Genomic DNA, 14,490 nt, shown 5'->3' on the forward strand with positions numbered 1-14,490 from the left:
CATTACTAGCAAGTATGCTGTTGGGTGGGTGTTTCATTGTTACTATGACACCACAAAGCCATGTGGTGTGGTCTTGTCTTATTTCACATAAACAGAATCACAGAAACACTATTAAAACTTTTGCCAGAATAAAAAAAGGACTCCAACCAACCACAAACAGATGTTGCTATTTGGCTTGCCCACACTAAAATTTGAATCATACTATCAACATAAGACTACTAAAAATGCTTGTCCAGCACAGCTATGTTAAGCACAATACTTAACAGCAGTTTCAGGACACCTAAACATAGTCCTGATGCTACAGTTCTTTGAAGCACACTACTGAATTGCCTCCTCCTTTCATCTCAATTGGCAAAAGACAATGCATTAACTGAGTTAACTGGTTAACTGAGACTCTAAAGTCTTGTATTCAGGCAGAAATCACTTTTCCATAGCAGGTGTTTGGAATTGATGAAACACTAAACCAAGCTTCCCTCCCAGATGAGGCCTCGTTTCTCATGAACATTTTGGACTAAAGCTACTTTATCCAAGGTGGTCAGGGATTCAGATCCAGAAGGGTATAATTTCAGTTCAACCTGCAGCATACTGCAGGAGTCAGAGACCAAACTGGAATCCTTGTATAAACACATGCAGGAATATTTCTATTCCTATTCACAACATCAGCATGCAAAAGATAATTTAGGCAGCATCAGGTGAGATCACTTTGCAAGGGTTCAGGTTATTCAAAGCTTTTACAATCAGCAATTACTTATCCACCTCACACATGTGCCAATAAATGTATACGTGGAGTTCCACAGGATTTCATCCCATCACCAGCTCAGTTTTACATCAATTATATATGGATCTACCTAGGCAGGTCACCTTTGCTGCCAGATTTGGATTCCCTGTTCTCCCAACACCAACCTGAACAGAGATCAGATTCTGATAGAACCAGCAAATAGAGGCTCAGGGAAATGATACTGTGAGGCAGAAAAAGCAGAAAACTCCTGGAAATTTTCAAACCTACTCTTTTCTGTATCACTACTTCAAGATGTTATTAAATGTCACTACCCAGGGACAGCAATGACTCCAACTATTCCCTGCCTTAAAAGTTCTGGCACTTGACCCACTTCTTAATAAGAAATAGGACATCAATTGAATTCCTAACTTTGCATTTCAGCTCACTAGTGACAGGACTCTTGTGGCCCTCTGTCGTGGTTTGACACTGGCTAAATGCCAGGCACCCACAAGAGCTGCTTGCTCACCCTCCCCTGCCACAGCTGGGCAGAGAAAAGAAAAATTTAACAAAGGGTTCATGAATTCAGATAAGGATCAGGAGAAAACACTCTAAGGGCAAAACAGGCTCAGCTTAGAGGTACAAAGTGAATTTATTGCTAACAAAACCAGACAAAATGAGAAGTAAACTAAGCCCATAAAGAATACTTTTCCCCACAAGCCCTACCTCCCTCCCACTGACAGCACAAGGAGACAGGGCGTGGGGCTTTTGTCAGTTCATCACCCGAGGTTTTCTTCTGCTGCTCAGGGAGAGGAATCCTTCCCCCGTGAGGCCATGGGGTCCCTCCCAAGGGACACAGCTCTCTGTGACCTTCCCCAGCATGGTTCCAATCTCACCAGCAGCAGTCCTCCCAAAACTGCTGCAAACTGGGTCACTCCCATGGGCAGACAGTCCTCCCAAAACTGCTGTGGTTGGTCACTCTTCCATGGGGTGCAGTCCTCCAAGGACAGGCTGCTCCAGCCTGGAAGCAGGGCCCCCTCTCTCCACAGCCTCCCGCGGACCACAGCCTCCTCCAGGCATCCACCCGCTCCAGCATGGGCACCTCCCCCATGGGCTGTGGGTGGATCCCTGCATCCCCCATGGATCCCCAGGGGCTGCAGGGCACGGCTGCTTCACCATGGTCTCACCAGGGCCTGCAGAGTTATCTCGGCTCCGGTGCCTGGAGCACCTCCTCCCCTCCTTCTTCCCTGACTTTTGGAGTTGTTTCCTATGTTGTTTCCCTAACATGTTCTCACCTTCTCCTCTTCTCTGGTTAGGAAAAACTGTGCCCACTTTGTTTTGATTTTCTTCTTAAATCTGTTATTACAGAGGCATTACCAACGTCTAACTGGTCCAGCCTTGGCCAGCAACATGGGCATCCTCAGAGCCATCAGCGACTGGTTCTGCCAGACAGTGTGGAAGCTTCTGGCAGCTTCTCACAGAAGCCACCTCGGTGGCTCCCCTGCCACCAAAAACCAGGCTGTGCAAAACCAACATACCTTCAAAAAGCTTTGGTGCTATAAACATAATGAGCCAGCTTGTTGCTATTTCCAACAGCCCTCTTGGTAAGGTAACCATGCCTCTCAGGCATGCAGTTTCCATGATAGTGGCAGGATGCCCATGTGCTGCAGCGTCATGATCTCAGCAGCAGCATGGCAATAGTTTCCTTCTCTCCAGAAAGCTTTGGGGTTTTTTTTCAGAGACACTTGCCAGTAGCTCTTTCAGTTGCTGCAAACTTACCATCTTTTTAAGACGTATGAATCAACAACTCAGGTGGATTGAGCGCTACCTAACCTGCTTCTTTTTAGTAATGAACGGTCCAGTATACCCCACCCACAAACTACAGGCAATCTAGGTCTTTTAAAATGTAATTTTAATTTTTTGCTGGTTTATTCAGGAACAATCAGTGATGTTTTTCCTTTAACCACCCTTAAAGATTCACTAACATCTGAAAAGACTCGTCTGTATTTTTATGAATGAAGAGTTATGGATGTCTCCCAATACAGAAGCTACTATGAAGGCTACTCAATGCTTATTGATAATGTAATTTAAAAAGTTATTTCCTTGCAGGTCGCTTTCTGTAGGGGTACAATTTTAGCAAAGTATGACAGTTATTGACAGCTGATGGTATGGATTTTCTGTGCCTGAAAAGAGGCCTATCAGAAACTTGATTGTAGCCAAGTAATTCCAGAGTAGTTTTTGGCCAGCTCCTAAATGTTACATTTACCTAGTTCTTGCTTTAAATCATACCAGTTTGCCCCTCTGCAGTCTGAGAACAGCCAGAAGACCTCAGCTCTACACTAGTGTACCTGAAAGACCAGGAGTCTCATCCTTTGTCTGATGAAACATACTTGATTCATGTTAAATTTTCTTAAGTCTGGACATGCAGGGAGAGATATATATTGCTGCATCTTCACTGTTTTTTCTTTTACACATTAAGACAAAACTGGCCTGCTGATTACATTCCCCTCCAAAAAATTTCTTTAATAGAAGAATATCATAATCACAGAAGAGTGAGGGTTGGAAGGGACTTTGGAGATTATCTAGGCTAACGCCCCTGCCAAGGCAGGATCACTTACAGCAGGTGTGAAGCAACACATCCAGGTGAGTTTTTAATGTCTCCACAGTGGGAGACTCCACCACCACTCTGAATACTTAATAGAAAGACACTGTATTTTCTCCACCAATGTATTCTTTTCTTACTTGCTTGGCAAATTCTGGATGGGATATAATCAAATCCTTTTCACACCATTTCACAGGTGCTTTGATCTGATGCCTACATTTACAGTAATTAGAAAGAGTGCTAAAATCCAAGATGTAGAGAATATGTCACCCTTAACCTTAAGAACAGAGATAGTCCATCTTTGGAATGCTGAGTTCCCTCCTTTTTTCTGACAGCTAGGATTTTCAGACAAAACCTCCATTCTCCTGCACACATGAGATTGCTTGGTTAATATCCAGAGCATGTCTGGACTGCCAGAGGCCCTTCTCAAATACTTCAGTCTTCAAGGACAGGATGATAGTCAATACAGTACATTTAGAAAAAGGTTGTTACTCATTCTGGCTTTCCTGGCAAATTCTAATGATTTATTTTATTTTCTCAGTGCTTCCTCTAATTTAGAGTAGGACAACAATATCACCAATGGGCTGTATTTGGTCCAGCTGAGATGAAGTTAATTTTCCTTACAGCAGCCCTCACAGTGTTGTACTTTGCACCAATAGCAACAGAGCTGTTGATAACACCCCAGTGTTTGTCTTCTGCTGTACAGCACTGGCATAGCACCAGCACCATCTTCCCAACACTCTGCCCTCTCCCATCAGTAGGCTGGGGGTGAGCAAGATCTTGGAAGGGGACACAAACAGGCCAGCTGACCCGAACAGACCAAAGGGGTATTTAATACCATATGGATATAAAATATCATAAAATATAGAAAATGTAAAAGCTAGCCAAAGGAAGAAGAAGAAGAAGACATTTATGTTTGCCTTACAGAGCAATGGCTACTTATGATGAAGTCCTGCTTCCCAGGAAGTGGCCTGACATCACTTGCTGGTGCGACATAGTGAATAAAATCTTGGTCTTTTTCCTTGGCTTGTGTGCATGCAACGTTTTGCTTTTGCTTAAGTAAATTGCTCTCAACCCACAAACTGTCTTCCGTCTTATTCTCTGTCCCCTATCCAGCTGAGGAGGGGAAGTGATAAAGTAGTTGGTGGCTACCTGGCTTCCAGCCAAGGTCAAACCACCACAGTTCTTTTTGGCTTCCAATATGAGGCAAGACAATGGCAGTTTTATCATGCATGCTATCATTATAGTGGTTGTTATGTAGCTCTCCTGCAGAATACTAAGTTTGTGAGCTGCTTATCTCTTTATTTTGCAAAGTTTAAGAATATGTTTACAGAAACAATGACTTTGCCGTTACATTGATGGCTTCACCATATTGGGGGAGTTATCTTAGGGGATTATGAGGGAATATATCTCCCTTTCTCTGACCATGACTGATGTAGATGGTTTTATTATGCAAGCTTCTGCAGTCCTTGTTCATCCCCACAGTGAGCTGTTTAATACTAATAATTAATACTGCTAGCATATTATGGGATTTGTGCAATCTGGTGGTGTCCTGATGTAAGGGAAAACAGAAGATGCAGCAGTTAAATGGGCTGAAGCACTGCTTCCCAGGAAATGCCCAGACATCAGTTGTTGATGGTAAGCACAGAAATAAAATCTGGCTTTTTCCTTAGCTTGCATGCAACCTTTTGCTTCAGTAAACGACCTTATTTGAACCTACTGGTTGTTTTCCACCATACTTTTTCTCCTTTTTTCAGGGGAGAGAAAAACTGAAAGTGGGGACTGATAAAGTGGCATCCAGCAAAGGTCAAGGCACCATATGGGCCGAATCATATTGTCCACCAATCTTATTTTTGGTGCAAATATTTTCAGTTGGTTTTAGTATGAAGTATTATTGTTCATTTGTACATAAGGATAAATGGGATGTCCCAAAGGGCACCAGGAAAGAGCTTCCTTTGAGCTCAGAATCACAGGGGATTCATCATTCCTTTCAAGACAAGCTTGTGAGAATTGTCTGTCCAACCTTACTGAAACCTGCGTGTTTTACAATAAGACGGGCAACCTGGGAAAGCACTGCAGACACTGACAATTCCCAAGGCGTGAGCACAAAAGGCCGGGTGTCAGTCCAGTTTCCTGCAGTTATAAAGTACATACCTGCCTCAGGACAGCTATTTTGGAACATGCCCTCGTCGCCAGGACTCGTCACAGAAGCTGCACTCTTTTGCAGACTAACCAGGAGTGAAAACTTCTGTTGCACGCCGTGCCGCTAGGCGCTGCCGACAGCGAATCTTTTAAGCACTTTTCTTCAATCGCCAGTCAGAAACGCCACACGCCACAGCCGCGGACCCGCTCCCGCCCCGCGCCGCCTCCCCCTCACGGCCCCCGCCGCAGCGCCCCCTGGCGGCGGCCGCGCGGGAAGGGGCGGGGCGCCGCCCTGCCGCGCCCACCGAGAGCGCGCGAGCGTGGCGGCTCCGCGGCGCGGCCGGGGCGCGAGGCTCCGCCCGCCTCCCTCGGCCAATGGGGGAAGGCGCCCCGGGGGGCGGGGCTGCCGCAGGCCGCGCGGGGGGCGGGCCCGGCGCGGAGTTGCCGCAGCGCCGCCGCTTGTAAACAGATCCCGCCCCACGTGACGCGCGCGCGGTGCTGGCGCGGGGGCGCCGCGCGTTGTCCGCCTTGGTGGCCGGCGGGACCCGCGCGGGGAGCGGGAGGAGGCGATCCCCGTCCGCCCTTCCTCTCTCGTCGTTCCGTTGGGCGAGCAGCGCACCCTCCCCCTCGTACCCCGGCCGCTAAGATGGCTGGTGGTGGGCGGTAAGGCGGTGCGGGGCTGCCGAGCAGCTGACGGGACGGGAGCGCGGAGGGCGGGCGGCGTGTGCCCGTGTGCGGAGTCGCGCAGCGCCATGTCCGCCTTCGCCCTGGAGGAGACGTTGGAGGCCGACTGGGTGGCCGTCAGGCCGCACGCCTTCCAGGAGCGGGAGAAGCACAAGTTCGCCTTCATCGTGGCCTGGAACGAGATCGAGGGCAAGTTCGCCATCACCTGCCACAACCGCACGGCGCAGCGCCAGCGCAGCGGCTCCCGGGAGCTGCGCCGTGGCGGCCCCGAGGCCGGAGCCGGCCCCAAGGCTGGCGGCCCCGCGGCGCGCAGGGACCCGGGGCCGCCCCGGGGCTGCGCCCATCCCCGGGCCGAGGCGCTGCCCAAGAGCCCGCTGCGCTCCAAGGGCAGCCCGGCCCAGAGGCCGCAGCGCGGCCCGGAGGCGGCAGGTGCCGCCGAGGAGATCGAAGTGCTGGAGCTGGGGAAGGAGGACGTGGCCGCCGCGCTGTCGCTGCCGCCCTCGCCGCCGCGGGCGAGCGAGTTGGGCGCTCCCGACGCGGAGCCGGCGGGGGAGGAGTGCAGCTGGGCCGGCCTCTTCTCCTTCCAGGATTTGCGGGCCGTGCACCAGCAGCTGTGCTCGGTGAACTCGGAGCTGGAGCCCTACCTGCCTGCCTTCCCCGAGGAGCCCTCGGGCATGTGGACGGTGCTCTTCGGAGCACCAGAACTGTCCGAGCAGGAGATGGACGCTCTCTGCTACAAGCTGCAAGTTTACTTGGTTCACAGCTTGGATACCTGTGGCTGGAAGATCCTTTCGCAAGTGCTCTTTACTGAGACCGACGACCCCGAAGAGTATTATGAGAGTCTGAGTGAGCTGCGACAGAAGGGGTACGAAGAGGTGCTCCACAGGGCCCGCAGGCGCATTCAGGAGGTGAGGCTCCTGCGTGGTCTAGATGCCCCCGCTTTAGTGTCGCATTTAGTTTAATCTGTGCCATCTTTTTTAGTCGTTCTTGTTCTTGCTGTCCTGTTCCTTAGTGAGAAAAATGGGGTTTAACCTTTCCAAGGTCCCTAGGGCCAGGATTTAAGGAGGTGCAGATTTCTCTACTCATCAGAGTGTGGCTCAGTACTTTTTCCTGTGCAATCAAATGTGGATGTTTATGAATTCGATGGGTTTGGCAAGGTCTTGCTCCCATAGTTTTGTTCTTGCATTGCCTTGCACCAGGACGTGTTGGGGTCTGAATTTTTTCATTTTAAATGAGAGCAGCAACACGTGTTGTTAATTTTGATAGTACAGTTTAGGCATTTGAGACCAAAAAATTCCAGGTTCATACAGGCCCTGGGTGTTGAATCTGGTATTTATATAGCGAGATTATGTTTTCCAGTGGAGTTGGAGTAACTACAACTTTTGTTCAGCTGACAAGTTCATCGAGTTGGAGCCTAAAGAAAAAAGCAAGCTGTTTGGTCCTAGTGGATATTTGCTGTGTTGCTGTTGATATTGTCTGTCAAGATTTGGCTGTTTCAGGACGCTTCGTGTCTTTCTTACACCATATACTGTTCTAGACAGAGTAGTTGAGGATGCCCATCTAGCTAACTTTTAGCATCAGTGTATGAGAATTTTTACACTTTCTCATAAAGTACAAAAATTGACTGAGTTGTGTGAGGACCCAGATTTCAAGTATAATGTGAGAATTCTACATTAGTTTTTGTGCTCCAGTTGTCTTGGTCCAGAATGTACCCGGATCTGTCAAGGTGTGACTGTGAGTATGAGTCAGGTTGCACTGTGCTTTACTTTTACAAACATCATCTTAATTCTGTTGTGGATATAGGTCAAGTTCGGCTGCTTCAGCTACCCACGTATATCCTGCCAATATTCTTTTACAAGATGTGTGGTGGTGATTGTTTTTTTCCTTGATGGAGTGTGAGCATATCTTCTTGTTCTCTGATGGCATAGTTTTGAGTCCATAGAATTCATGCCAAGCTTTTCCTTTGTGACTGGAGTTACAGGATGTGAGAAAATTGTAGTATCCATGAAGTAACCACGGTAAGAACATCCAAGTATAGCCTTGCCAGGTAGTTAATTTCCATACTATTGTGTTAGGATATATAATTTTGATTTTTCTTTTTTTTTTCATATCTGTTTAAAGGACTGAATTGAATCTTGCTATTTGGTGTACAATTGGTTATTAGTTTAATAACAGTAGAGGTTTTAGTTCACAGACTATAAAAACATACAGTGTTTCACTGGTTTTTTTGACTGCATGAATGCTTGGGAGTATATGCTGAAATTAGATTTAGATTTTAATTCAGCAGTTTTTACAAGGAGCTGTGCAGGATAAGAGAAGTTCATGTTAAACACGTGGAATTTGGGAGCTGGATACCTAAGTGGAGGGATGTGGCCTTTTTTGAGGAAATATTAGTTAAGAATTACTGAACAAGAACTGTTTGTTTCTTGGAGAATCTCAATTTCGATTTTGCAGTACTACTGCCAAAAATAAATTGGTTCTCTAAACTACATCATTTTATTCTGTGTTAATGTTCTGAGCTTGGTGCAGACAAAATGGCAGAGCCTGAGTATATATTTGGGTGCTGTACAACCCTCCTTTCCCATGATAACCTGGGTAGTGTACCTAAAGTCAATACAGCTGTACTGTCAGTTGTGTAAGTCGATCCTTCTTTAATTAAGGGTAGTTCATGTTTAAGAAAAGAAACCAACGGAGTGACCTGCTCTTTCCCTTTTGGCTCTCAGGTTTCTCTTTTCCTTACCTGTTAGGGGTTTACTTTGTCTTCAGGAAATGTCTTTCTTTAAGCACATACTGATGCTCTTTGTCATTGCAATTATAAGCAAATGAAGCAGTGGATGATGGGCACTGCTTGGTATTTCTGAAGTAAAGGCTTTTGTACTTTAAAGAAAACGTATTGAATGCATGTTTTATATAACAATTTACTTTTCCATCTGTGCTGGAATTCTGTCAGCTGATAGCAGGAGTGTTTGATCGAAGGAATTTTAAACAGTTTTGTCTCTTACAAGAATTTTTTGGGAAAAGAGGAAGTGATTGAGAAGCATTGGTAACCAGAATGGTATCTAGGAGGGATTGTGAAGGGTCTTTATTAATGTAAAACTGTGCAATTCCCAAGACCTTGAATTGGCATTTTAAAATGTGCCTCTGTAGTTTGTAGTTATTTAATATATGTCTTATAATCTCTAGGACAAATTTCTCTGTGCAGTGAGACTATTACTTGAGAAATGCTTGCAGGGTCTCTTGATTTGTGTTCTTAAGTAAGCAAGCAAACCTCATGTTCATGGTTTTAGCATCTCCTGCTTGGACAGTCATTGCTTCCCATAAATTACATGCAAGCCAGTTTATTTTCACAGCAGTTAGTAATCATTGCTTTTTGTAATAGTAATTTTTATCTCAGTCCGAATTTAAGGTCTTTAGAATAAACCATAAGAATGTTGCAAGTAAAAACATATCCAAGATGAGTAAGTAAAATAGTTGTAGAGGAACTGTGTGACCTGGGATTAATTTCTTATGCCTGATTTGGTATTTTGATATTAACACTTCTCCTATTTTTTTTTTCAAATTATTAATTTTGAAATAGTTGAGGAATTTATTTAAAATAAAAACTTGTCCATGAAGTTTATACCTGTTGAAAAAATCTTCAGGTATTCAGTTAAAAGATAAAAAGATGTTATTTCAACAGAGAGTACTGAAGCCTCGTGATTCCAGCTTCCTGGGCAGTATTTCCAAAATACTATACTTTATGTCAGGAAGGCAGAAAATATTTGTCTCTGTATTCAAAGTCCTGCCATTTGCCTATTTATGTTCTTCCTACATAGAGTTTTTCTAGGCTAGGTATAGATGTTTGTAAATTTCTGTGAGTTAATCTGTGCTGTATCTTTTTGTCCATTCTGTGTTTTTAAAAGGCTGAAGGTAGTCAGTGAAAAGGCTGAAGAAAGTTTTCCTGAATAAAAAATGCTGTTAATGTAGACTGTGATCAAGAGGGATGGCTGGCTTAGTCATGCCCCAGACACATTTCATTGTATGCTTTTGCATAACAAGGTGACAGTTTGGGAAGTCTATCTATATGTTATACATCTACTTCAGCATCTTTGAAGTATATGCTCCGGGAATGATCCTGTTCTATGCAGGTCTTAGTAGACTGAAATTTGGTCTACAGCCCTGGTTGGGTGAAATTTGGTGGATTGTAGTCTATAGAATCTTGAGTGCCAGGTATAAAACTAGTGTGAAGCTTGCTTTGGTTTTCTTTTTGTTTTTAAAAAATCTATGAATTCCAGTTTTTGCAGGTAGACAAAGACTGTTTTGTATCCCTGCTCTGTGTGTCGTCTTTTAATTTTTTTTTAAATGTGAATGTTCAAATACTTCTAAGTGCCTGATTAAATTCTGAAGTAATTCTGAAAGCATCTTCTCTTCAGTGGCTGACTTTAGACTGCTGTGCAAGTGAGGATCTACTGCTATTTATAATTTCCATCTCCTGTATAGAAATGTATTTGCTAAGCATGAGAATTATCCTGCTTGGTTTAATTCTCTTTTTATTTAAAGAACTAAGAAGGCTAAGGAAAAACAAATCTATTTTGTTACAGTAACAACTTGTATGAGAAGAAAATATACCCTTTTTTTAATGGGAAGCTATATGTTTGCTTTATTTCCTTCAGAATCGGATTTTTTTTTTCTAAATTACTTTTGCATATTTAGTAGGCAAGTTTGTTTTGAATGAGTGAAATATGCTTGTCAGATTAGAGGAAGTGGCTAGGAAGTGGTTCAGTTATATATAATGGAATTTCACATTTGTTACTTTCCAATATGTATTTCTTCCATATTGTCACTCATTTCTATTTATATCAAAAAAAAGTATATAATATCCAATAATATTTTGTTTTGTTGAAGCTGTTCTAATATTTCAGTAATCAATAATATTCAGGGGTCTCTCAGTAATTAGAATTTTATTTCTTTGGTTTTGGCTGTATGCATTCAGTTCTAAAGTAAATGTTTATATGGTAAGTAGTGAGGCGCTATAACAAAAGTGGAAGTTTTCCAAAAGTGAGGTGTCTGGTTGCTGTTCAATGATCTGCATCTAGGCACAATGAAATTTAAAGAGAGTTTCAACATCAGAATCAAAAATAATGCAAAGTAAATGTAAAACATTACAAAAAAGTATTCAGTGTTCCTGTAAAATGGAAAAAAAAATAGCAACAGTAGTTTTTCCATCAAAACCAATGGAACATCTTTCCATGCAAGAAAAAAGACTAACTGAATATGGCATATGAACTGCAATAGTTAGGTTTAGAAGATACATAAGGTGTTTCAGGAGGGAACAGAACACTGGTTTGGATTTTACATTGGGAGCACAGAGGATTAATAAGATACCATGAATTTTTTTTCCTCTTGACATGAGGAGAGCAGAGTTAAGACTAATGCTGAGCATTTGGGAAGTCCAAGCTAGTTTGATGGAATGCTTTTTTTTTGTATTAATTATTTGTAGAGTTAACGCTTGTTTCCAGTAACACTGTTTGGATTATAAATATGTTGTAAATCAGCTGTTTAACTGCTGAACTAGTACTAGAAGTTAGTTCTAACCACAATATGTTAGCAGCTGTAGGGTATACTCTGTAGAACTGGCAGGTAGCCTCCAAGCTCTTTGGAGACATCTACATGATATTAATTAATACTCTGCCTGGTATTGGGTGACTGCTAGAGCAAGTTGGCAATGAGTACTGCAGCTGTACCCGAAAGTCAGAGTGCTTAAAACAATGTACATTTCTTTAAAACATGGGAAACTTATATGTTTCCCATGAATCATATAAAGAAAAGGGCACTGATTAAAAAAAAAATAGATCTTTCTTTGACAGAATTTAAATCTTAGATGAAAAGTAGTGGTGCATTCTGTACAATATAGCAGTATAAGTAAGCCTGGAGTTAATTTTTGGAAACTGAAGACAGCAGCTTGCAAGTCTCATAATTAATTTCCTTATCCAAATAACTGGAAGACGGAAAAAAAAAAAAAAAAAAAAGGCAGTATATGGTCTTTTTAACTGCCTAAAGTAGGATTGGGGAGCCATTTATGTCTATTACTTGGGAGACTACTCTGATACTCTGATGCTGAGATCATTTCATGTGATACTCCCCTTGTTTCCATAGATAAAAATTTTCCTGTTTTTTGTTTAAAATTGTTGGTACCCATTTGTAGCATTTTCATATGACAGAATATTTTGAGAGGTACAATGTGTGTAATATGTGTTCTATATCCATTGTGCTACTCAGGTTTCACAGCTTCCTTAATTTCTTAGCTTGTAGAGATGGTACTCGGTTGTACTTTCTTCGTGCTTACCTTGTTTACTTTTTCTCTTTTTTTTCTACCATTATTTTCTTTCTCTTCAGTTGAATGTCCTCCCTTCAAGTAAATGCTGTTTAAAACTGCTTTCTTAAGCCAGTAAATATTTTTTTCTCTCCTTTTCTGGCTGACATAATATTATTACCCAGGCAGGTATTGAATTTGAAGACATTTACTGTCATAGGTTAGTTAATCTTTTTATGTTTCTGTAACATGATAAGACACTTTACAAATAGGGAGGATTGTGTGCTTTACATATGTAAATATTTATACCACAAACCTAAAGAAGGCATTGAGAAGCAGAGATTTTTGGAAATTACTACATTTTTCGTTTTTGAGGGTGTGCTTTTAACATTTATTTTTTAATATTATTAGCAACATAGCATTGCAATGCACCAGGATATTGCTGTTACTGGAGAGAACTTCAATGGAAGTTAGGACTCAGTCCAGCTAAATATAGATCTGCCAAAGAGATGAAAACCTAGTTATTAGAAATATGTTAGAGAGAGAAGGAAGATAGGACAGTAGGAGAGGGAAAAATGATTTTTTAAGGATACAGAGCATCAGTGAATTAGTTAATATGTATATGGATATGTTTTGATGAGAAGACAGCTTCCCTGGCAAGCCAGGCTTTGGACATGATCATCTGCAGCCATTTAGTGCAGATGTAAATAGAACATGGGTGATACCATTGGCATGACTCCACTCACCAGTTACAAAACCTTTGGCAGATACTGCTTTCATTCAAAATCTTTCAGTGGTAAGACCCTATCTCTGGGTTTCTTTTCTGGGTGTGGTATTTTTGTAGGAGTATCAAATGTATTTCTATGAGTTTTTTTGATTACTAATGACAAACAGTACCTGTTCAGACAAATTTGAATGCATGGTGGACATTTTTTTGTTAAGGATTTGCTTCAGGAAAGGTCTTAGAAAACACTTCCAGTCATTCAGCAAACATTTACATTTTTTATAGGACATTGATTATTAAATACAGAAAACAACCCAAATTTTTAATTATCTTCTGTTACAATACTTTTTAAAATGTTTGTGGCAAGTGTTTCTGACCTGCCTTTGGAAAAATGCTGTGATACAAGTGTGAGGGACCTGCATTTGTTTGAGTTTTTTTCTCTGAAAAATGTTATTTAAATAATCAGTTAGCATTTGTTTGTGGTGACTTGCAGACAATTTATGTAGGTCATCTATAATTAATAATAGCGCAACTTTTCATGTAACAGTATTGCATCATGACTTATTTGAGCTACTTTAGGGAAAGGGTGTTGTAAAAGATTTTCAGTAACTTGAATTATAGATTATTATGTTAGGAGGACCTTACTGTGTTTCTAGTTGGAGCCCATACTTAAAATAAAACTACTTTTGATTAGGGCTTTCTTTTTATTTAAAGGAAACTTGAACTTTAAAAAAAGCTGTGTTTTATATGTGTTGAAATCTAAAAAATGAAGAAGAAAAAGAAGAAATTAAAAAGACATTAATGTATTAATGGTGAAACTTTTGAGGGGGAAAATCTGTAGATTAGTTCTAGAGGTTTCTAAGTTTGTAATTTTTCTACAGTATAAATAACCCTGTGGCTTCAGATTCCAAATTCTTTAGCCTTCAGTAATGTTCATGATCATCAGATGTCCAAATTTTAAATTGTATCATTTTGTCATTTCAGAGTAGTATAATTCAGAAAAAAATTCATATATGGGAGGAGGTTAAAAAATCCCAAACTACTTGCAATATTGGAAGTCTTCTGGAGGAATTGAATGAGTAGGTAAATGATATATATAATTTCAGATGTGTTTTATCATGATGTTTATCACACATCGATTTTATTTCCATTTAACATTTAAACTGAGTATCCTTTTCCATTCATTTCTCCCTAAGAAAAGGAAGAAAACCAACTCAAACAATTAGCACCGCAGAAAACTAATCTGTGTTCCGCTGGTGCTAATAGAAATTGTTTTTGCCTGAAATACTGTTCTATTATAAAAATGATTTAGTAGCTTGAAATTTACTGTA

The 14,490-nt window shown here is 41.9% G+C and overlaps 2 protein-coding genes across 2 annotated transcripts in view; one reads left to right on the top strand and one right to left on the bottom strand.

Moving 5' to 3' along the window:
* Positions 1–5,704, bottom strand: part of DMGDH (dimethylglycine dehydrogenase) — an 86,792-nt gene extending 81,088 nt beyond the window's left edge. The window contains exon 1 of the mRNA XM_085566369.1: positions 5,472–5,704. The gene's annotated coding sequence lies outside the window, so the exon portion shown is untranslated. The remainder of the gene's footprint in view (positions 1–5,471) is intronic.
* Positions 5,705–5,952: 248 nt separating this feature from the next.
* JMY (junction mediating and regulatory protein, p53 cofactor) overlaps positions 5,953–14,490 on the top strand; it is a 61,962-nt gene continuing 53,424 nt past the window's right edge. The window contains exon 1 of the mRNA XM_021531120.4: positions 5,953–7,051. Coding sequence (XP_021386795.1) covers positions 6,212–7,051 — 840 coding nt within the window. The 5' untranslated portion in view covers positions 5,953–6,211. The remainder of the gene's footprint in view (positions 7,052–14,490) is intronic.

Source organism: Lonchura striata, chromosome Z, assembly GCF_050655825.1.
Source record: "Lonchura striata isolate lonStrDom1 chromosome Z, ASM5065582v1, whole genome shotgun sequence".
Classification (NCBI taxonomy): Eukaryota; Metazoa; Chordata; class Aves; order Passeriformes; family Estrildidae; genus Lonchura; species Lonchura striata.